Raw genomic sequence first — 24934 nt, 5'->3', positions numbered from 1 at the left:
ATATAAATTTATGTGTTTATATATATAATCTCCATATAACCTTTTTCTACTGGGAGGTAGCACAGCACATTGCAAAGAACATGAAGAAGGGGAAGCCACTCACCGATTTCATCATTGTAAATTGCATTGAGCCCTACTGCAAAAAATTCCTTTTCTATTCCAGCAGCATTTCTAGACTGAATCCGATACCAAACTTGTCTGTATCAAACTATCTGCAGAACAGCCATCCAAATAAAACAATTGCAGTTAACTTATAAAACATGTCAACCTTAAAAACCCGATTGTATTGAAACTGTTTATGACTTTGAACTCAGTTATCTTACAGTCCTTTTATTTCCTTACAGCTCACCACAGATACTGTGATGTAACACTCTGTCTATTCCTTTGCTATGAAATTGGTTCAAGGTTGAGAGCGAATGCAGATACCCAAAGTTCAGCAGCACTAGTACTGTTGGAATCTAGGTTCAGAAGGTTTAACCTTACCTTTATGCTCTTGCATCAACCATGCAGGGATGCTTTGCTTGCTTTACTCATGGATTTAACTTTTTCGTTCTGCATTTTCCATTTTGCCCAAAAAGTAGCCCTAAAACATTTGCTTTTACTTGCTTTGATGCAAAACTTTCTCATTGGAAACTAATCCTTGGATTATCTTTGAAGGTTTCTTTTAAGAACATTCAAAACAGATCTGAAGAAAATTTAGAGAAGCATGTTACTAAATAAACTTTTACAGTCTCTTACCTTGTCTTTTTAAAGGTTTTGTGTTAGAGCTTCACTGAATATAGATTAACACACACCTAGTTGCCTTTGCAGTAGCTGCTCAGAAAAGCTTTGGAAAAATTTAATGAGGATTATTTGCCACACTATTAAACTAAAGAAGACCTTCAGAAAATATGTGTTCAGTCTTAAGTATTTGATAAACACTTAAAATTACTTTGAGAGTGCCTCTTGGCCTTTTTTCTCAGTTTGAGAGAACTACATCTAGCAGTGCTGTAGAGCTCAAAGCCATATAATCTAAATATTTAGTTATAGTAGGTTTGGTTACCTACATGACAACACATTAACACCTCTGGGATTTATGGAAATAGACACATAAAGCATACATCCCTTCATTTGTGCATACTATGTTGTCAAACATTTAGGAGTTGGATGCTACAGTGCACTACCCAGGCAGCATAAATCCTGAGGATGAGGATGCACTGTGTGAGTGAAGCAACTGTCTCTTGGTAAACTCTGGTGCTGCACATTTGACAATCATCTGTATGAATGCAGTCAGAGGATGAATTGGCATGAAGAGTTTACTGAAGAGCTAGTGCTTTCAGGGAAAAATAGTATCAATCTGGTGAAGATAGACTCAAAAGAGAGGCAGCACAGAGTAATGCTGATCTTGAGGATATGCTTTTAGGCTTTTCAGGTGTGAAAAACACAGTAGGCCAGAGTCTGGCATTACAGGTGTTCCTTCTCATTCCTTACAAAGGCCTCTGGGTCATCAGACTGGCAAAGTCTGTCACCCTTTCAGCAGTGCACTTGAGAGAGAAACCTGTTCCAATCAGGGAACTTATTTTTTTCTTCTTAGATGTGGGTGAACTTAATGATCACACTGACAACCTCAGAAACTGAAACCCTCTATTCTGGAACTCTAATTCCCAGACCATTTTTGCCATCTGCACTATGGGTTGTTGGGTCTGTTCAACTGGAGAGCACCACTACATTTAAAATTGCTTTTTGATACCTGCACACTTTAGCTCACTAGGTCTCCACTGGGAAGGTCTATGGCATTAAGATGCAGGTTAAGCAGCCATTTATCCACTTATTTTGACCTATAAATGTCCTCACTTCTCCTGGAATCAGTATGTTTGCAACAACAGCTGTGAAAATCTAATTCAGAATATAACTTCAATGCAGCCTTCCCAAGTCACCTAGGCATTTAAGGCTAGTGCCTCTCTTCATTCACACATGTATAGCCCAAAATCTCTCCTAATTACAAAAGCCTGGAAAAAAAAAGATACGCCTCACAGCAAGCCTCAGAATAAACAAACTCACTGCATAGGTCCAGAAGGAGAAAGAAGGTGTGTTCTGCATTTAAGTGGCTGCTAGCTTACATGCCACCTCTGATCTGAGAGGAAGGCTGCTGGTGCACACTGAGATAGGAGAACCAAGATCCAGCAGTGTTACCACGCAAAAAGCTCATGCACATACCCAGTAAATTGTACAAAGGGGAACATAAAAGCAAGCCACTTGGCTGCTAACACAGAATGTGTTTTATTTACTGAACTGTGAGCTGTGCAAAGACCATGAGGTCTCTCATGAGAAGATGAGAGCTGTTTCTCACAGGTCCCGGACTTTTTATGGATGGCTTAGTGTCAGATGGGTTGGGCCGGGTGACATTTTTATTTCCTACTTCCCCCCACCTCCCTGTACAGATCACAAAACGACAGAACAAATGTTTTGTTCATGTTAAATCTTTATTAATTTTCTCAAGACAAACAACAGAGAATTATTATAATCAGACTAACGCGGTGCTTTCCAAACTGCGATCCCTCTAACAGTTTAAAACTGTGTATAAATGAGTAGAAGAGACAGTTACACTGACCTACATGAACAAGAGTAATTGGATCACTGTGTGCAGTAAAACAGGCTTCTGTATTTTTATGACTTACTATAAAGGGCATGGCCAGTATTAAAATTGTCTGGTATTTATTGTAAGAGCATAATTTTTTTTCAGCTGCTAATTACTTTGGCATATTCTTCACCTTTGTGCCAAAACTTTCTGCATAAGATACAAGATTTCGAAATTGTCAGAAAACTCTGGCTAAAGTTGCTCTGTCATTTCCAGCAGCAAGAAAAATCTTTTGTGAATTTTAACTCCTAGGAAAAGTTTTCTGGGGAAGCTTTAATTTTCCCCTGTTTTGACAAGTATTTCCTGGATTTCAAGTCAAAGCAATAACTAGTCTATGATGACCTCTGCCATGGATGGCCCAGCAGTTCCTTTAGAGACAGTAGAAATATTGTTATACCTGTAGTAAGTTGCTCTTGTTCAGCATCAAAAGAAAGAACAGGGGCACGTCCTCCCTGTACTCTTGCTGACCTCTCCTCCTAGTCCTAACATAGTGTGTGGAACTACACTTGTCTGAATCAAGTGCAAAGATGGACCTACGGGACAGAGAGACCTTAATTCAGTCAGGTGGGAAGACAAAGGTGCTTACAGCTGGCAGAGGAGACAGACAGGAATTTGCACAACAGAGAGAGAAACAAAGGGAATGGCAGTAGATGAAGACTTAGGAAGTAGGACACAGAGGAAAAGGGTAGCAAGAACCAGAAAAAAGAGAAGGGTGAGGGACAGAAGAGTAAGGGATGAGAGGCAAAACAAGCCTAGTCAATGGGTGGAGGAGGGAATTGGCTCTGTCTGGGTAAGCAGAGATGGCAACTTGGAAAAACTTACTTAACAAGAATATTTGTACTAAGATGAGCCCCTGAGGTATGGATGTTGCAATGAGTTAAACGAGGAGTACAGATGTAGAACAAGGGAAAAGGATGGAGAGCTGAGTTGGTACCTGTAAACACCTCACTCAGTGCCCAGACCTGACTACCAAGGCTCATTGTAGGCACATCTCACTCTGCCACTGCTGTCAGCAGCATCCAGGAAACCCACCAGCTAATTTTCCATCCCTGATGGCAGACCATGCAACAGAGAAATGAGATGAACTGTTGACTGTGGTGATTAATTGTGGCATTAATACAGGAGGAAGAATTTTTTTCAGTGGATTTAGATGCTCCTGCTGCCCTCAGCACCCACAATACAGCACTGGACAACTGAACCACTCTATTTCTTCTTTGCTTTGTGTTTTTCAGACAATCACAAACAAGAGAAAAGAGGGCTGTTTAAATCTATTCCTATTTCGGGAACAGAGATATGAAGGCAATTGTCCCCTTTCCCTAGAAAGCCTAGGAGGTAGAGGGCTACTCTAAAAATCTTTACCTTTCAGTGAACCATGTGAGGAGACTCCTCAGGTGTCACTATGGACAGCTGGACTGCATCAGCAGGATTCAGAAACCATGCCCATCTGCTTGAATTTCTGGTGCTGATGCACTAGAAAATTTGCCTTGACTCCCATCTTCAGGAAAGAGCATATTTTCCTCATAGGTATGATGACAAAAGAGATATGGAATCCCTTTTTTCCACATTTTTTAATACATAATATATATATAGAGCACGTGAGTATACTTTTCAGAGTACAGCTATTTGGGGAATAACATTTCTTCTGAAAGAAAAGTAATAAAAATCCTACTCAGGTTGAATACAGAGAGAATTAGTGGAAATAAATGTGAAATTTTACCAAAGTGGGAATTACAAAATTAAGTCCAGAAGAAAAGAGCATTCCCTTCAGTATAAAATGGCATTATCTTACCTGTAGGCAGTACTGCAAGCAGGGAAGTTTCACCATACCAGAAACAGAGAGGTAAAATCACCAGCTAATCTACACACTATATTTATGGGATGGTACGAAATTCATCCATGGTTCGTGCAACTTAAATTCAGTTGAAAGCAAAGTGGAATTACCAGGTATTTGGACAAAAGTCTATTGGACAGAGAGGGATGGCTGTGTTGTCCCAGAGATTTATTAGGAGTAGGATCCTGGAAATTCAGTGAGAACATCATTTAGCTGCACAGTTGCCATTAATTTCAGTTAATTTCCTTATAAGTGCTGATGTGTTCCTCCTCCCTGACATCACCTAGAAGCACAGTTTCAGAAGCTGCCTTCCAAGAAGTCACCATAAACAAAGACTTTGTCAGGAATTGCTGACAGTTCCCAACACAAAAGCCTATTAAATCCCTCAGCTAATTACATATCACCACAAATGTAGTCTAAAAGTAGCTCAAATGTTAAATAGTTGGGCATCTAAACACACAGGCATCAATATCACTTATGCATTTGGGTTTAATGTTATACACCAGGAAAGTTAAAGCTTCAATATGATCTGCAGGTACTTTTAATAATGAACAGAAACATTTTCCAATTCAAGACCTAAACCAAAACACATTAAACACTAAAATATAAACTATCAGTTTTTTAATTTCTAATTCCAAAACCTGGAAGTCAAACATAGGACTTACCTCACCTCAGCTAGAGCAGTATATAACAGCATATAACAGAAGCTGCTTTTTCAGGTGGGGTCTCTCAGCTTTCCCCACAACACATCCAGGTAACACTTTGCAAATATCTGGCTCCTATCTCAACTGAAATATTACTATTCTTAAGAAATATGTTTGTATGTGTATATAAAAACATACAGAGAGAAGAAGAACTCGCATGTGTCATGCATCAAAGAAAGTGAAATAGCTGCTGCGGGAATGAGAAAAACAGTCCCCATTTCTCCTCCCAAATGAAGAAATTTTAAATTCCTATGCTAGGACAAATAAACTAAAAGGCCAAACCTCTGTGCATCGAACAGAACCTTCTGCAAAAGATTTCTGTAGCAGAGAACCTGTTTTTCCTCTGCATGCTTTCCCAAGCACAGGTTAACAAACATCAGCAAAGAATACTTCAGCTCCGTTTTTCAGTCAGCATCCAGATAGTCTCACAACATATTCCCAAACCAAGGAAGGCTGAGACTCTTCTCTTGCCGTTACCTATTCTCTTATCTCATACAAACTGTGAACACTGCTCAAAGATAACCACATCTTTGACAAAATTTATAGCAGAATTACTAAAATATTGAGAGTGCAGACTGTGGATGACTGATATTTCAGGATTAGGTATTTCATAACAAGTATCTCCTCAGGGTGGCAGTATGTTTTGTCCCTTGTTTGGCCAGCCAGTGGATTAGGGAGAAAATTTCTCCTGCAGATCACTGTACTCCCGCAGATCACTTTAGAAAGACAATACATACACTGCTTGCACGTTACTTACTGATAAACACATATGGTGGTAACTGGAAACATGCATGGGTTCAGGCACAAAATCCACTACCCTCACTAACAAAAGAATGAAGAAAACTATGTTTTACATGCCCATCTCAGAGAAGCAGTAAACAGTCTTTATAAGAGTCATTAAGCAGAACTGTAGAGGGCTGGGAACGCTGAGGAACCGCATGAGGCTATTTACCTGTTTCAGTGTCTCCGCGGGATGCACGACAATAACAGCAGTCCATGAAGATAACGTAGTTTAACACATTGAGGAGTAGACCTGAAACCCCGATAATGAGGACGAGCAGTACTTTCTCAGTCTTCTGAGGATTGATAAACCTCTTGATAGCCTCAACGAAGATGCTGAACATCAGAGCAGTGGCAAAAACAGAGTTGCCAAAAGCTCCCAGCACGTCTGCTCGGCTGAAGCCGAAAGTGCTGTCCTTGTGCCACTTGATGCGGCTGAACCTGACGCCGAACAAACCGATGATCATGGAGATCAGGTGAGAGAGAACAGCAAAGGCATCTGAGGCTAAGGAAAGAGAATTGCCCACGTAGGCTACGGAGATCTCAACAGCAAAAATGACAAGGCTCAGCACACACATGGCGATGAGCCTCATGCTCCGGCCCGAGTAGCGGCCCATTTCTGCTGCTCTCTTCTCACTCCCAGGTTCAGCAAGACAGAGCTGCGTGAGGAGCAACTCACTGCCTGTGATTCTGCCAGTGCTGCTCACATGTGGGAGCCACATTTATAGGAAGCAGTAAAGCAATAAATCAGTTTAAAGGGCAGTTTAGCAAGATTTGTCATGTGAAGGCAGCCTGAGGGCTCCAGTCCTGCAGGTGTTCCACCCTCAGGAGGCTTTTTTTCCTACAAAACCAAAAATGAGCCAAGGGAGACTACTGGGAGCACCAGCATTGCTACTCTACTGAGTGGCAGTGTCCTAAAAAGCTGAATAAGGCCGAGAGCATAAGAAGGTGGCTCAGAATTTTAAGTGGTTAGACAAGGCCTCTCTTTTGCACAAAACTCTCCTCTCATGTTTGTTTCTGCCATTTCTGTTGGCAATAATTTTAATACTGAAAAAAATCTTACTACATACCTGTGGAAGAAGACATTTTAAATCCATGTTGAGTGGACATTATTTGTAAGAGCATATTAAATCTGTGAGAGTCACTGAAGATGTCGTACAAAGAGCAAGCTTCAAAGACAACTGAATTCATCTTTCATTTTAGCAACCTAGTACAACAACTATTCAACTTCTTCTTTTGTCATGTTTTAACATTGCCCATGGAAATGGAGAAAATTTGGAGGTTATTTGCTAAACAAACAGCCAGTACACGTGGAAGCTGAGGCTTAACAATAAACCACATTGTTTATTTCCCATTTAGAATACCCTGCCTATCTCAAAATCCCAAAGTAAGCCTCATAGGCTTGCACAGAAAAGTCAGAGTTGAGGAAAGCACAACCAGAAATTAAGGGGGAAATAAGAGCTGCTGAAGTCCTTGCTTGTACTTTGTGCCATTTCTGGAACAGAGTAATATCCTGAAGCAGTAGCATTTTTTGTCCCTCATTGTAGTGCCTCTTGAGCTCCCGATAGTTAACACATACTCAGAAACTGCAGCGAAGAAAATCTGTAGCACACTAGGCAATATGGGCCATAAGACCACGTGCCTTCCTGAAAAGCTTGTGCTCCAGCTTTTTGTTTAAAATGCCCATCTTTGTACATATATACACAGTTAAAACGGAAGAAAATTACATGCAGTACAGCCCTGGAGAGATAAGACAATAATACTGATAACCTGAGCTAACCAACTGTCCCTGCTGACCTCACACTTCCCAAGGTGAATTAACTTCACATTAAAAATTCAAACACCCACCCCCAATTTTCATCTGGATTTTTGCTCACAGGGTTTCAACTGCCAAAATATTTATGTTTGAAGTCCAGTTTGTTAGAAGTCTTGACTGTCAATACATGTAATTTTTTAACATTTAGTCATTTGTCTACCTACACACTGCAGCTGTAACTTGGAGGTTTCCCTCCCCTTCACTTTAAGAACACCATTATTAACCCTGGAAGGGTGAATTAGTAGAACTAATTATAAAATTGAAAACTGGTATCTATTCCTCTTCCTCTTCATCGTGTCCCACCTGTGTTACTACTTCTATTCCAGCTATTTCTATAGTAGTTTTTTCCTTCTTGTATTAGTGATGTTTAGCTATGTATTTTATTATCTTAACTACAGAACATGAAAAGTGAGAATTTTTTTTCAAGTTATTCTCCTTTCAGTGGGAACAGTCGAAGTTCAAAGTTCAGAGATCTTAAAATTCCTGCCTTACACAAGGCTGAGATTACCAAAACAAGAGCTAAATGAAGCACTTCCTTTGCTTACCTGTGCTCTATTTTTTAATAAGGAGATGCTAGCACTGTGTTAAGGCAGTTCCCTTACATTCCCCCTTACTATTCAAGCCAAATTTATCAATATACAAGAACTAAGGAACATCATGAAATTTGCAATTCTATTATAAACATAAAGCAGTATTATTTAATCAACAGTGGTGTATTATTCCAATTCATACACCTATTTTTCTAACAGACAATCTATTAAGAGTCTGAAAGTTTCTTTCTATAATGCTTCATAGATAGCTCAGATTGTGCTTTTGTTGAAAGGATACTTGACATGAACATTATCTCTCCTAGGCAAACATTAGCCTCCCTGTGGAAGATAATCACAGGGAGATCTGCACTTGAGTCATCCACATTCCAGGCATTTACTATGGCCAGGAAGAAACATGTTTGGGAAAAGTAAGGGAAAAACAAAAGAAAAAGCAAGGGCTGGCCTTCCCTGAAGTCTCTGGCTTCAAATCAACCCATCCTTAGGTTCAGAGCAACTCATTTCTAAGAACAGTGTGTCAACATGTTTACTCATGAATTTGATCAACTGGTTGAAGGTTGGTTGTTTGTTCAAACTGATAAGGCTGCAGCACTGTTAGAGGCTGCATTTAGTTTTGCCTTTTTTTTTTGTTCTGAGCTTTAAGAGCTTCCACTCATTTGGAATATGGGTGTTGTAGAGCATTTCAATGGGAGTTGAAAGAGCTCATCTACTCTTAGAAATCTGGTTTGCTCTGTCAAAAAACCTTGGCACACTCCTGTCTCTTACACCTGCAGACATTGAAGCTGAGGGTTGCTGCCTTTCCCCTTCCCCAGCACCAGAGAGCTGCCACGGCAATCCCTCTAAAGGCTACTCTTACTCGTCATTTCAGGCTGTGAAAACATCACTCTGATGTTACTATTCACCCTCTTTCTCAAAGTACAATCCCAGCCAGCATTAAAGGCAGCATCCCAGGAGAGACCTCTACCAGAACAGAGTAGCCCTTTAGGGACACTCCTCTGGTTTGTCAACTGAAACCAAAGATGAATGCATGCACTGGTCTTAAGATGCAACTGAAGCAAACTCTTCAGGACTAACCATCACACAAGGAATATTACAGAGAATTTCTAAGTGTTCAAACACTCTGATCAAGCTGATCTGAAATATTTAACCAGTTTTGTACTTTTCTGTGGGAAAATTGGGGTACTATCACAAGGTGCATGATCCTAAACTGGACAGGCCACTGGTTCAAATTTAATATTCAAAATTTCGACCAGGAAGGCTGACCACAGGGATCCAAGGAAAAGCAAATATTTTGCATGCTTTTGAAAAGCAGAGGGGGGTGAAGATCTGGGAATAGCATTCTGTAAGTCTCCTGTATGCTTCAGTCTATGGCTACTACATAAAAGTAGGGGTTTGGAACAGGCAGCCACCAAGTATTGTCCCAGTAAGAGTTGGGGGAGGATCTTACTAGTCCAACTTTTTAATTGCCAGATTTTTACTCAACAATTTTCAGGGAAGGGGGTTTGTATAGACAGCCTTAAAACCATACAGGAGAAAAAAACCTAATACATTATGCATATATCTTCCAAAAGTTATTTTGTGCCAGGGCTATCTTTTTTTTTTTTTTTAAAGCCAATCTTGTGCCCAAAGTGGAAGCAATGTTATTTTTAAAATAATTTCATAACTCTGTGACATCCAGCCTCCTCTGCTAAAGCAACACTTAGCAAGTACAGGAAAAGTAAAAAAAAAATTTATGAAATATGCTGTAGATACAACCACAGCCTAAAATATTTAGCATGGAAAATACCTCTCTCTGCATTACCTCTGCCTTTGCAGTGTCACTCTCAGACAGCTATAAAGGCCAGTTTATAAAATAAGAGAAACAGGCTTTGCAAAATATCTGGAAGAAATGGCATCCACCTGCATCTTGCTAACAATGTGGCATTTAATCTAAGAAAGCCTTTCAAACTTGTTTTACAATGGGGTGAAAATTTGGGAGGTGATTCTCCCCTCTACCTCTGCTCTTGCGAGATCCCACCTGGAGTACTGCATCCAGTTCTGGGGTTCCCAACAAAAGACAGACATGGACCTGCTGGAGAGAGTCAAGAGAAGGCCACAAAAATGCTCAGAGGGCTGGAGTACCTTTCCTGTGAGGACAGGCTGAGAGAATTGGGGTTGTTCAGCTTGGAGAAGACAAGTCTTCAGATAGACCTCAAAGTATCTTTCAGTACCCCAAGGGAGCCTACAACAAAGCTGGAGAGGGACATTTTACATGAGCAGGTAGTGATAGGACAAGAGGGAATGGCTTTAAACTGAAATAGGGTAGGTTCAGATTAGATATTAGGAAGAAATTCTTTACTATAGAGGTGGTGAGGCACTGGAACGGGTTGCCCAGAGAAGTTCTGGACTCCCCATTCCCAGAGGTGTTCAAGACCAGGCTGGATGGGGTTCTGAGTAACCTGGTCTAATGGAAGGTGTCCCTACCCAGGGCAGGTAGGTTAGAACTAGATGATTTTTAAGGTCCCTTCCAACCCAAACCATTCTATGTTTCTACGAAAATAGTCCTTGAAACACCTGACTCCAGAGGGAGTTTGCAAAAAGGGTAGTATTTACCATGCCTACAGGTTAGCAGCAAGTCTCTACTGAAAACTGAAAGATTTAAAGGCAAAATTAAAAGGAGATATTTTCTCTATAAAGTAGATGTAGCATGCTAAACTGAACTGTAGTATTTACGACATTCTCTCCAATCTTTCAGGAATTTTCTCAATGCACAAAAAAACCACATGTACCAAAACAGAAAAAAAGACATGAGCAAAGGGTACCTATTCCTCCCCCCCCGAGCAACACAGCAAAAACCACCACAGCATATTACAGCTCACAATACATGTTTATTATTAGAGATGTTTACAGAAAAGTCTGTGAATTACTGCTAGCCTAAGATTGACAATTGGGGTGGGGGGTTATGGTTTATGGCTTTGTCTTTGAATTATGTAAAAAGTCACAAAACCGATTAAAGTTTAAGGGGCTATTTCAGTCTTATTAAAAAAAGTTCAATTCACAGATAAAGAGGAAGGTTCTTCCACTAATAATTTAGTAACTACGACCAAATAGGGTGTAAAACTTGGCAGGGTTTTTGCCGCACACACATCTTTCTCCACGCTGGAGTTCACGGAGAGGCTGGAAAGGTATGCAGAGGCTTTTTGCTCCCATGGAAGGGGCACCAGGCTCAAGATCTTGATCCCTGAAATAAAAGTATATTCATAAATAAATACTTTTATTAAAAAATAAAGGTGCAATAAGGTGTATTATGCATAAAATCTTAAAATCACAGTAATTAATTTGAAAGTTCCAGGACCAAGGGAATTAAACATATTGAATTATGCAGGAAAGCAACAGTCAAAGCCGAGAACTGTATGTGTTACACCCAGAGGCACTTTGCATTCCTGTTTTATAATCAAAACATCCTGATTTTGATCTTGGTAGATACTTTCCAGTTCAGTTACACTTATATTTTACCTGGCAGTGGTCTTCTTGATCCAATCCTCGCACTCAATTTCCCCACAAAAAGGGATTTGTACAATCTGAAGGGAAAAGAGGAGGGGAGAAAAAAAAGCCAACAGTTATACATCTAAAAAAAATCATCTTTGTCTCCGGAAGATTCCTAAACCTTCAGATCTCATATACACTCAAATTGGGAAAAGTTCCAATTGTTACAACTAAATTTTAATAGCTCTTTTTCATCAGAGAAATAGATAAGCACAGTCATCCCTCCTAGTGCAGCATGGAAAAACATACACAAACCCAAAGTAGCATTTAAATTTAAATCGATTTTTTTTTAACCCAATACATCTTCCTTCTGAGGAAAGTATAAACAGTTTTCCCCTGAAATGTTCCATTTCTTTTGTTTAGGAAAAGTTTCATATTTTCAAACTGCAGAACAAATGTTCGCTTACATACCACAAGACAGTGCCATCCTAACAAAGTTTCCATTTTAATTCCACTACTATGAATTTTCATTTTTTTCTGAGCAAGACAATTTTATATATACATATTTTAAGAAAACAGAATTGCCAACAGCACATTTTTCTTGGGAGTGTGGGGGTGGTTTCCTGCCGTTTCCTTCAGTTAGCTTAACTGAGGAAAAACAGGAAAGTAAAGTTGAAATGATAATGTTATACACTCCTCTCAGTAATACTCTTAGCTATTGTAGCAAATCTCTTTTCCCAACTGTTATATTCAGTTTTACTGATTTTTTTTTCATTTTTAATGGACTTTCAGAGAGAAAATTCAGTTTGCTACTAAGAAGTAGCATTATTGTTAAAAAGACACCCCCTACACACGTTTGAACACTCAAGTAAGGTTGATAGCTGAGGGCAACACCAGCTACTAAATTCAGTCTTCAGAATCTCATTTTAATTCTATCCAAACTGTGAATAAGGTTTATTCACTATGTCTTTCACCAAATTTACATTCTTACTGCAAAATTCTCAATTTGCCATTAACTGGTGTATACCCCTTTATTAATAGACTTCACTTTATAGCTTCCCTTTCTTGCAACTGAAAAAAGGAACTATTACCACTCTACCACACTGTTCTTGCATTAATCTTTTGTTAGTGAAATGAAATTGCTTAAATATCTGTGTAATTACCCTTTGAGTTTCAATTGACTTTGCACGAGACTTAAAAGAATACAGAAACAGTCCTCATTTTTAAACAGCTAAGAGTCTGCAATTCCACTAAGGGAAAAACAGCAACAGGAATTAAACAGGGGCATGTCAGCTTACAAATTTTCCTATTAAACAGTAGCTAGTGTTAACAGAATGCTATAAATTTTGTTCATATAACATACATAGGTCAAGAGTGAAACAAACACAAAATGACATATCTTTTCTATTTTCTTCAATTCAGATATGCTGATTATAATAAACTTGTATAACCCAAGGACCAAAATGGTCAAAGTATCCAACTTGGAAAGTAAAAATATTTGAAAGCAGTCAATCATCATTTCAGAGTGCTTGTTTAATTCAGAGATGAAAGATATGTGATGACACACCTTGAAATTATGACACATGAGAGCAGTAGTATTAGCTAAATATCTCTGCGGAGCACAATTATTTGTTAAATAAAGACTAAAGACTTGTGTTTAGTTTTGTGGAGGAAAATAAGGCAGTACTACTATTATAGCACCTATGCACAGAATGACATTTAAGACATCTGTATCCTTGGCTTCATAAGCATGCTAAATCAGTCCCTCCTCTGAAGTTCATCATTATTCCTTTAAATCTTGTTCTAAATTGAATTTAAGTGCAATAGAAATGTAAGAAAATAGTGTGATGGAAGGTCAAGCCTAACCAGGAATAAGTACTCTTGGCACTCATGCATTTTTCATCAGAAATTTTCAGAGCAGATCTAACTGGTAAACAAAACCCCCGATCTCACTTTATAAAATACACAACCTTAATGACTTATGCTGGGGATCCTACCACTTGAACACTTTAAATACATCAACAGTTTCACAAGTTGGTCTGTGACAGAATTTCAGGGTTAAAAAATTCTGTCAGTGCATCCCTGAAAAAGAAACAGTAGCTCAATTCTGTACTGAAGAATTCACCTCTCATCTAAACTTCAATACTTTCCCAACAGATGTCTAGATCTGTAAAGCTCAACCATCCACGTGATGGGTTATTCTTACTATCATCCCAAGGAGGTTTCTGACTTGCAGTAACTCTTAATGAACCCAGTGGCTTCTACTCAGGGGTCATAAAGGTAAAACTTCTTTGACGTAAATAGATCGTACTTTAAACTCTTACTTGGACTTTATTATGAGACTTAATAAGTGTTTTGTCACTGTTGGCATTAGAATAATGACAGTAAGGTTATTGTAACCCAAATAAAATGTCTACATCAATCCCTCTGAAAAGCATATTCTGATAAAAACATCACATTTTATATGCAAATTACCAAACTGCAGCATTGTAAGTCACTTCAAGACCCCCAGTCATCTCTGGCACAGGACTACATTTTGAACGGTGGTAACGCGAACACTGTGTTCAGTAAATACCATATTTTAGCAGGAGAAGAAAGCAGCATGTATCACAAATTTTGGTAAAGGTAATTTATTTTTGTGCAGCTTTACAGGAGAGGCTTCACCCGCTTGTAAGGGGGGAGTCCCATAAAAATGACAGTAGCATTTATATATAATCTTTGAAATTTCTAGCCCCTGATTATTTTTAAGGGATACAAAGTGTGTGGAGGCACAGCATTAGAAGTAGTAGATTTCCTTACCTTTCCTGAATCAAGCTCTTTTTGAAAGTCCTCCATATTATTGGCCACCACCATATGACTTTTTAGGTCCTCAGACGCTCTAAGAAAAGGCAAAAAAAATTCAGTCAGGGCAGATTCATGCACATAATGTCACTGGCCAAATTAAGTTTTCAGAGTCAGTCAAAACAAAAAGTTACAATAAAAGTTATAGATTCATCAGAGTCTTCCTAATCAGTTTATGTCTTTCTACTCCTTCCCAAAGTGCTAAAATTTTGATTAATTGCTGATGGAGTATTCTCCAAGTTGCTGCACTTTTCACCGTGTTAATTCACACTGTTGTGCATGTCAGTTCAACACTAACCAGATGTAGATAGAAATAAGTATTACAGAGGTACACTTTTCTTTTTAAAATATGTTCTAAATCTAAATCACAAAATGGTTTTTAACTAGGTAAAAATATTCTGCCAGTAAACAACTTTGATAACCACAGAAGAAAACGTGCATCAGCACCCTGTTCTTTCCAGTGCAGCTATGAAGAACAAATTGCAGAGACAGACATGTGAGGGATTCTGGAATATGCAATAAGGGCAAATAACAGTTCCAAAAGCATTTGATTGCTTACAAGAAAACAATCCTATGGAAGTCAATAGGGTCTTAAAATACACTTTTGAACACAGAACTTCAACTACTGAAGTTTCTTGGACACTACCATGAATGGTGATTCCATTACTTCGCTGGGCATCCTGTTCCAATGCTTGACCACCTTTTCAGTGAAGAAACTTTCCCAACATGCAATCTAAACCTCCTCCAGTTCAACTTGAGACCATTTCCTCTTATCCTATCACTTGTTACCTGATAGAAGAGACTGACCCACACCCAGCTACAACCTCCTTTCAGGGAGTTGTAGAGAGTGATAAGGTCTCCCCTGAACCTCCTTTTCTCCAGGCTGAACACCCCCAGCTCCCTCAGCTGCTCCTCATAAGACATTTCACTGTACTCCAGACATTTCACTGGGACAATACTGTTCCATGAACTATTTATGGTGTATGTGTTTACTAATACTTCACATGAATTCACAGAAGTATTTTTTAAAACACGTTCATGAGAACAACAGGAAAGTTCTATCACTGCATGTGAAGAAGTTCAAGAGGCAGAAAAATTACATGTCACAAACAGAAAGACGTGCCTAACCTGTCTGTCTTCACAGATAAACCAACAACATGAGAAATTCTTCTGACAGGTAAAGTGCATCTGTGATTAGCACAGTCATTCACTGTACCTCTCAATTTACCTGCTGTAAAGGTTAGCATGGATCTCCTCCAAAATCTGCTTCAGTTTATCTTCTGCTTCATGTTCAGATAAGGTCAGCTTCTGTCCTGTGTCTCTTCTAACAGCTACAAACTGTTGGCTCTTCATGTCTCGTGGTCCCACTTCAACCCTGACTGGAACACCCTTCATGAAAAAAAAATTAGAAGTTATGATGAAGAACTGATTTTCAGAAGAGTTCATTTTCTCTCTCTGTCTCTGTGTGAGTAATTTTTTGCTTGTTTTTTTAAGCCCAGTCTTAACATGGAATCACTTTACACATTTAAGTTTCTTTGGAAAAAAAATAAATTACCATATATTCCACAGCTTTTATGTACTTCTGTCTTTCCCATCCACACTCTCTTCACTTGTGCATTACCTTGCTTCACTAGCTTCGAGACTGCATTTGTGCCAACATTAAAGTAATATTGAAACACAACTGATGCTGCCCTAAGACAGTTATCCCAGATATTGCAAATCAGGTTTATGAAGTCTGAACTAATAAGTCTTTTATAGTAATTATGTTCTTGCTCATCCAGTAATACATTTTAATTCTGTTTTCACAGACCACTTTCAACTGTATTAACAGCAAATAGCAATAGCCCTAATACCAACATTATTTGCATAGAACCTTTGACTACAAACAGATAATTACCTTAGCAAAGCTTTTATGCTTCATAAACTTTGGTGATAGAACCACGTAATTTCTCATCTCCCAGATACCATCAGATAAAAAGAGTCTCCATTTTACTAATAAGTAAAGAGTCCACTGAGTACAACTTACTGTCTCTATATCCTAACATGTACTGCAATCTGTACACATTTCTTCACAGAAAACAAAGAAAGTAAATGCAAATGCATTTTGGGGGATTCTTCCTCCCCTACCCAGGGGAAATTGAATCAGTAAACTTATAAGTTAAAACTATTCAAGAGGTGAACAGGAGAATCAAAACCTGTACCCAAGCTTTCTGTGTGTGCCCTGCATTCGCTTCAAGTTCACAGCTTCCAAATGATTCCCTATACTTCCCCTGCCCTCCCACCTTATTTATGTTAAAAAGGTGAATAATGTAGTAAAATCTATTTGAAGGGTGAGGTATCTACTCCTACTACAAAGTTACGTAAAAAGCCATTCAGAACTGTTATTAAACAGCAATTTAAACAGAACATTCTAATTTATGACACACAAAAAGCTGTCTCCATAATTAAACTTACAGGAAAGTATTCGGTACTTTCCAGTGAAAGAAGAATGCCTAATGATCTCTCAGGAAAATTTCCAAAGAAAGCAACAGAACTAACACCAGACATTATAAACGAAGTACCAATAACTTGGTTCTTTTAGGAAGTAACATTAGAAATCTGCTAAGCTGAAAAGTACATAAGGTAAAATATTTTCCAGTTAATTCCTGTACTTTTTATTCCAGCACCTTTGTATTTCTTACCTTATGAAATTCTTATACACTCCATAAAATGAGTGTACTGTGCCTGCAATGAGCGTGAAGATGCAGTTTATGTATCATGTTGGACACATTAGTAGGTTTTATAAAAAACATCAAGTTTGCCCCATGCCATGCCTCTCTGATAAACCTAATTTAATTTATAAAGTCTTCCAACATGGATTCATGGTATTAGAAATCCCTTTAAAAAAAAAATAAGCTACATAAAGGGAAGAGAGTTGGACAAAATGGGAACTTTGAGCAACTTGGTTAGCTTCAATCCTCTTACACTAAAAATTAATATATCGAAACTAACTTTAAATTCAGAACAAAAATACAATATCCCATAACATCACAACACATCATTCAATTTCTAATTACCATTACTACCACTGTTTCATTCTGCTCACTAATTTTGTTTTATAAAAGCCTCTTATATTTGAAGAAGCAGAACTTTTCCTCTCAACTGCTATATGATGGGAACATGGCAATTTTGAAAAAAAAAAATAAAAAATTGCTCCTTTCTTTGCTGATGCTGTCCAGGTCTGTCTTCTCTGCTCCACTGTGTGCACAGAAGGCACTGCTGTGAGCCTGGAGACACTTAAGTACTAGTACAAATTTTTAAACATGCAAGTAATTTATAATATTAATTTACTGAGATGTAAATCCTCGCAAACAGAACAAGTCTCAGAAAATATCTTTTCTTCATTTATTAATGAAAGTGATCACTGATTATCAGGCAGCAATTCTTCATTTAGAGAAAATATCTGCCTACAGAATACAAGGCACATGTAACATACCTTGTAAATATACCCCATACATAGGCTTCAAAACACCTCCTGGAAAGAAATGTACCTTAAGTTCCCAGTGGTTGAACTTCCAGCCAGGTGAGTAGTTGTCTCGTAAATCAGCCCGGACACGGATTTTAACACTAAGCAGCCTACTACAATATTCATTACATTTTTTCAACAGAGCCCCTCTGTCCTCTTCAGAAAGGGAATTTGTGATGCCACAGGGAATAATTACAACCTGCAAGAAAACATGACATGTACTTTACTGCATAAAAAAATTAGCTCCTAGTTATTAGAAGAACTTAAAACCAATATTGTGGCCCTATATTCCAGTAATTTCCTTCAAGTTCTCAGAAATAAAGGATGCATTTCCCTTTTCATACAAACAATACAGATAACATTATTTTAAATGGATGGACTATCAAAGGGGACTTGTTCACTGCAAGTTCCCTGATGATTTGTATTAAACTTTATACAGCACACTCTGCAATCAGCTCCTATCCCATGTTAAGTCTTCCAGCTGCTTAATATGAAATGCTCCTGAATTACAAGACAAGAAAGGAAACAAAATGGTAGTTTAAGGCATTTTTACACACCTGAATACAGGCTACACGAGGTGGGAGTACCAATCCCATGTTATCTCCATGAATCATTGTCATTACACCGATAGTTCGAGTTGTAAGGCCCCAGGAATTCTGATAAGCAAACTGTTTTTCTCCTGGTTTCTTGGGATCTTCAAATACAATTTCAAACATCTTTGAGAAATTCTGCCCTAGGTGATGTGATGTTGCTCCCTAAAACAGATGCACACAGAAAATTCTACTCAATGGAAAGTTAAGTCTATCGAGCATCGGTTTAAATCTTTCACCTTACTGTGTTCATTGAAAAAAAATTATTTTAATAGATAAATACCTGGATAGCTCTTCCACTGGCAGATATAAATGCCTCTAAAGTGGTTGTATAATCACCCCCAGCAAATTTCTCCTTCTCTGTCTTCCTTCCTTTCACAACAGGTATTGCTAGGAGATCTTCATACACTTGAGCATACAGATCAAGTATCTGCAACACCTGTGATAAATGTACTCTCTTAAGAATTACTCAGTATTTTGCATTTGTTACATCATGAAATAGTTTTACATGACAGAGTCTGAAATCTTAAAAATTTAACAATTTCTCAAGACTGCATTTAAAAACTAATCAATTACTTTAATATTTGGATGCTATTTTCTATGAATCAAATAGCGACAACTATAAATCATGATAGAAAACTTCAAGAAGAGTCACAGCAGAAATGCCAGTCCAATAGTTATACTGACTTCTAGTTTTCACCTAAGAGTCTGAACATCTGCTAAATAAAGATATGTCATGACACTCAATGAAACAGCTGTCTTGTGGGCAAAGAAAACGTTAAAACTTCCAGCACTTGACATGTGAATGCATTATTTAGATTTTTAAGAAAAATTCATTTTTAAGGAAAACAATTTTTAAGGAAAGCACTCTATATATCGCTTTTCAAAATCCCCATATTGTTTGTAGAGACTAAAGTTTCAGACATGGGTTACATTTGAGAAAAAAATGGGTTCGAGTATACTTTGCATTTTTCACAAGGGGTCCAAAGAAAAGAAGAGAGATTTCTATGTGGTCACAGTAAAAGATCTGTTTGTGTTGCTATGGAGTAAGGTAACTTCCTGAAAGCAAAAGCACCAGTGCATTGCTTTTTACCTCCTCTGCTGCTTCTTCATATGTTGCAAACGCTGTATGACCCTCTTGCCAAAGGAACTCACGAGTGCGAAGGAAGGGTTGGGGATGTTTGAACTCCCAGCGCTGGAGGGGCAGAAATAAAAAAAATTGAACACTATGATTAACACTGAAGTGTCAAATTATTGTTAAAAATAATGATTATAAGCAAGTGCTAGAAAGTTCTCAATAAAGATAAAAAGCCAACTATTCACAGATTTCTACTTAATATAATCAACAGTATACATTGATAAAGAATGTTTTAGTAGAAACAGTGAGAAAAACAAATCATATAAAGCACATTAACACTTTTGTCTTGAAATATGTGCTGTGATCAGTACCACCATACCAAGTCCACATAAAATAATTCTCCTACAGTGTACTTACAATAACATAACCATAATAATGATACCCAGGAATCATGTACACACATACCACAACACTGCACCACTGATTCAGCTTGATGGGAAGATCCCTGTGTGACTGCACCCACTTGGCATAGGAAGGATACATGACTGTAAAAAGAAAGCAGCTTTGAGTCTCTGCACAACCCAGACATTTATGTCAAACCTTTCCTTTTAATACATACAAACTTAACGCTCTCTGCTCTTGAGAACTATGTTTTTATGTTTAATTTCCTTTAAAACACATTTTTTGTCCTAATACATAATATTTTCAAAGGAGTACTTTCGCTTCATCCTGAGTCTCTGCAAAATTGCTTCCTCGCTGCTGGTTAAAGTACAACCCCAAGCTTATTATTTAATGACACCAATTTTGAGTCACTGGCTTATAATATGTAAATACATCTGGGTTCACAAATAGGAATTCACTGACCTTACGATTTCAGGATGCCTTACTAGACCTGACTCAAGTAGGAAGTCATCCAGCCTCAGGTTTTAAAATGCTTCCTTAAATTACTCAGAGGACATTTTAGTAAAGGCTCGTTTCACAACTATAGTCAAAATATATGCAAAACTGGAGAGAATTATCAGTTGAAGAATTTTTCTTACACTCTAAACCAAAAAGCAAATACATTTTTCAGACAAAGCAAGTCAGTCTCCAGGATATTAATGAAAAAAAATCCTAAACTGTGCATTTCCTTAAAAAGTCTATTTAAGGGAATGTATAGTTGTGAGAGTTCCTGTAAGACAGCAAGAAAATGAGGAAATTTTTATAAGGAATTACAGAAAACATTCTAAAAAAATGGGGTTTTCCACTTTTCAAAAGGGACTCTTGTCTATCAGCTACACTATACCTGTAACTGCTCTCTTTACAGCCAAACTACATGAAAAGAGGCCAACCTGTTTCACTAGTGGGACGTATAGCAATTGGTTCAGCCAGTTCTGTTTTCCCAGATCTTGTGACCCAAGCAACCTAAAAGAAAGAAAGAAAAAAAAACAACACACAAAACCAAAACAAGTTTGGTAAAAAAAACCAAAACAACAAACCAACCCAAACCCAACTTTCATATTCAGCTGCAGACTAGGTGGTTGGGTTTTCTTACAGTCAGATTAAAACAAATTTTTAAAGTATACCTCAGGAGCAAAGTCAGCAATATGAGACTTCTCTGTCTCTAAGGCAGCCTGGGACACAAACATGGGGAAGTAACAGTTTTCCACTCCAAGTTTCTTGATCTCTGCATCGAAGAAGTCTCTGATAGCTTCCCAAATAGCATGAGCCCAAGGACGAAGAATATAACAGCCACTCACATCATAGTATTCAATCATCTCTGATTTTGTGATCACCTTTCAAAAGATCATTTGGATACTGAAGTTTCAGTTTATACACAAAGAACACTCAGTAATTCAAGTGTGTGGCATGCAGTTTAAGAGAAGTCTGCTATTCAAAAGTATTTGTGCTCAGAAAGTGAGCAACTAAGATATACTTTAAGATGCTTGTATTATCTAGAGAAAGGTAATCGGGAACATTAAGTTTAATAATAGATCTGAATAATGTAAACACTTAACTAAACCTGAATTTCTTGAATCCAAGTAAGAGACTAAAGCTAATTTCCAGGAACCAAAAAACTGCACTTTTGTAAGAAATGTCTCTAACTCATGTCTGAAGAGATTTTTAGACTTTATGCAAAAATTATACTACTGAGAGACAATGTACAGACTACTGATACTTAGTTACAATCTCTCCTAAGCAGACTAATCTAATCATTTCTACTCCAGTTGTTTTGAATCTCACAAGCCAGAAAACTCATTCAGTATCAACAGATTCTAACTTTTATTATGCATCACCTTGAGCTGAAATAAAACTCCCAAGTCTGTGAAATTCCTATCACTTCACTGAAGTTTTACACTCTTAATGGGAAGAGGAATTCAGGTATGAATTAAGAAAATCACGTATATTTATTATATATATGGAGTGGGGTGGTTGACTCTTCCTTTTTACAGCTTCCTGAATTTATTCAGCTCTTTAATCCAGGCACTTCTATTTAGACTATGATAGCAATGTAAGACATACAAAAGGGAAAGTACTTTGCTGTGTCTTAATTAAACTGATATGCACTTACCTGAGAGAACCACTCTGAAAGATTTTCTTCTTTTTTAACTTCTAGACCCAACCTATGGTATTAGAAAAGAACCAGATTTGTGCTGTACAGCATTTACCAGTGAAATTTATCCTAATCCTCTTTTTTTGAGGGGGAAGCAGGTGTGGGGTGAAGGAGGGCCAGAAAAAGAGGGCCATGAACCAGAATATTTTAGTTTTACTTTATAAAGCTAACTTTTGGTGGGAGGAATTGTTAGTGTTTCCTTACCTTGGTTAACAAGAATATTTAATAAAGAATAGTTTCTTTACTAGTGCTTGAACCCTTCTAATTCTCACCATGGTTGTATCAAAGAATGTCACAATGATGCATCAAAAAATCCAATCTCCTCCTGTAAGAACTTAAGACTAACCAGACCTGTGTGTAAGCTGTTTTACTCTTCATTTTAAAACTTCTTACCTAGACAGTGGCTACAATTTCAGGAAGATATGCAACTTGAATTTACCGTTCATGTGAATATCAGTCACACTGTTCAAGATAGAAAACTGATACTACAATCAAAAAACTACAAGACTCTAAAGAAGGTTAAACTCACCAAACTCAAATGACAGTAGGTAGAAGTAAAGTTTCAATATTTCTACAAACAGAGAAGTTTTAAGGGTGAAAAATATATTTTTCTGGCATAATTTCTATACAAAATAACCATGTCTCTGCCTCTAATATGTGATTTATGTATATGAAACAGGAAATACATAGTGATGCATAATACATGCTGTAGAAAGACCTCTAAACTTTCAGGATGGAAGCAGGAGAGGGAATGCAAAGCAATCATCACTGAAAAGTTCCACCACCGCCGCCAGCAGTGCCTTGCTCTGGGTTGGGCTATACTTTTCAAGGTCCTGACAAAAAATATTCTGAAAACCCTGGTACAAGGGTTTGTGTTTTTTTCGCCAGGGATTATACTGAGCAAGACACAGCAGCACATTTGTAGAAGCAAATAATGAAGCACAGCAAGTTCTCAATGACCGTAACACTATAGGATGCTGAGGCACAGCTGACACTAAATAAACTTTGGTAACTTGCTTTTGGCTTGATCCTAACTATGAACACAGTTATTTTGCAGATGTCCACATTTTTCAGTGAAATGAGACACCTGTGAAACTCTAAATCTGAATAGAGGTAAACAGTTGAAGTTTCTATCAAATAAGATTTAAGACTGCATCTTTACCTTGTTTGTTTCTTGGGGCCTTGACCCTCTCCTGATCCATCTGAGGAACGCTCATTACCACTCTGTCCTTGCAAAGGTTCTTTTTTAGGGCCATCATTTTGCTTCTGTTGCTTACTCTGCTTTTCAGACTTGTTCTCTTTCTCTTTCTTCTTCTTGTCTTTGTCATCTACACCACTAGCAGAAACTGGTTTATAGTCAACTCCTGCAACAGACTTATACTGGGCCTTCAACTGAAGAAGTTCCTTAACAGCTACATCTATCTTTTCCTTGCAGAGGAAAAAAAAAAAAAGAAAAAAAAAAGAAATTTATAGAGAAATCACAGGAATAGCATGGCTCTAGCCCACCAAAAAACCAAACTTCCATGTGTTAACATTTTAAGGACTATATCTGAGAGGACTGATTTTAAAAGTATGTTTCAGATCTCATAATTCAAATGCTACCTATTCTAAATGTACATTTCTACTTCCCATAATCATGCTGAATTTCAAATACACTTTTAGGTTTAAATACATATATTACATTTTTGTATTACAGTATGCATGTTCTTACCTTATCTGCTTTTTCTGCTTTTAATTTCCTAACTTCATCTCCTTGAAGAGCTACTTTGCTAAACAGGGCTTTAGCTTCAGGAGTGTCTGGACCACTGGGTACTGTGTTTGGTGCCTGAGGCAAAGCCCCTTGAGCTGCTGGTGGATGTCCTGGCTTGTACTCCTGCCCAGTCTTTTCCTTGTAGTCAGCTTTTAGAGAGAGGAGGAGTTTTACTGCTTCATCTATTTGGTCCTATATGGGGGAGAAACAGCAAGATATATTGGTGAGAATTAAGGAGAACTGACAAGAAGCATTGATTTTCAGGCTATGAAAATAAAATTTCCACCTAGCAATAAACAGTGTTTTATAGTAAGTGGAGGACTCTTTCCCAAGCAAGAGGAGTGTTTTTGAGAGCTGTCACATTGTATCAGAACATTCCCACAGCCCACACGGCCAGTACAGCCTGTTAAAAATTGCAGCAGAATTTACATTAAAAATACAATAACCTCTTTCAAAAAAGATCTTTAAAAAAACACAACAAAACCAAAGCAAGACAACCAATCATCACTGATGATGTTTTGTGAAGTTTAGAACAGTCTTGCTATTGTTGCAGCGCACTAGATACTTTTTTAGTCACTTGTCTCAAATATAGCAAGAAAAAGTAAAATACATTAAAAAGTTCTGCAAGGCTGGCATCTCCCATGCTTGTGCCTATTCATCTAGACATGAGAGGTTAAGCTTGACTTTCTACACCTCAGAGTCAAGAAAGTATCCAACATCAGCATAGTCTTGTTTGGCCTTATCAGACCATGCATGGCCTGGACACAGGGGAGTTTGAACATCACTTGGTGAAAGATTTCCCTCCAGTGGCAAAAT

At 37.9% G+C, this 24934-nt stretch overlaps 3 protein-coding genes across 4 annotated transcripts in view; 1 reads left to right on the top strand and 2 right to left on the bottom strand.

Annotated features, from left to right (window-relative positions):
* Window positions 1-24934, top strand: part of LOC108496272 (acrosin-like) — a 191869-nt gene that overhangs the window by 44016 nt on the left and 122919 nt on the right. The window lies entirely within an intron of this gene.
* Window positions 5931-6549, bottom strand: SLC30A10 (solute carrier family 30 member 10). Its single transcript, XM_017812826.1, has one exon. It carries the CDS (start codon window positions 6547-6549, stop codon window positions 6097-6099), a length of 453 nt encoding a protein of 150 aa, XP_017668315.1. The 3' UTR covers window positions 5931-6096.
* The window catches only part of EPRS (glutamyl-prolyl-tRNA synthetase), a 39601-nt gene continuing 25810 nt past the window's right edge, over window positions 11144-24934 (bottom strand). For both annotated transcript variants that reach the window (XM_017812812.1, XM_017812813.1), the window contains 14 exons: window positions 24080-24310; window positions 23531-23796; window positions 22327-22378; window positions 21341-21550; window positions 21107-21179; window positions 20241-20320; window positions 19791-19892; window positions 18981-19136; window positions 18665-18862; window positions 18133-18306; window positions 15831-15991; window positions 14561-14639; window positions 11792-11856; window positions 11144-11516 (listed from right to left, as the gene is read on the bottom strand). In XM_017812812.1, the coding sequence (XP_017668301.1) occupies window positions 11366-11516; window positions 11792-11856; window positions 14561-14639; window positions 15831-15991; window positions 18133-18306; window positions 18665-18862; window positions 18981-19136; window positions 19791-19892; window positions 20241-20320; window positions 21107-21179; window positions 21341-21550; window positions 22327-22378; window positions 23531-23796; window positions 24080-24310 (1998 nt within the window). In that variant the 3' untranslated portion in view covers window positions 11144-11365. The remainder of the gene's footprint in view (window positions 11517-11791; window positions 11857-14560; window positions 14640-15830; window positions 15992-18132; window positions 18307-18664; window positions 18863-18980; window positions 19137-19790; window positions 19893-20240; window positions 20321-21106; window positions 21180-21340; window positions 21551-22326; window positions 22379-23530; window positions 23797-24079; window positions 24311-24934) is intronic.

This window comes from Lepidothrix coronata, unplaced genomic scaffold (genome assembly GCF_001604755.1).
Source record: "Lepidothrix coronata isolate B3197 unplaced genomic scaffold, Lepidothrix_coronata-1.0 Scaffold38, whole genome shotgun sequence".
Classification (NCBI taxonomy): Eukaryota; Metazoa; Chordata; class Aves; order Passeriformes; family Pipridae; genus Lepidothrix; species Lepidothrix coronata.
Note: the sequence above shows the minus strand (reverse complement) of the source record. Positions and strands in the feature narration are given on the sequence as shown.

What these genes read in the sequence shown, in the direction of transcription:
- SLC30A10 (XM_017812826.1), bottom strand. Translation starts at nt 6,549, where the DNA reads ATGGGCCGCTACTCGGGCCGGAGCATGAGGCTCATCGCCATGTGTGTG.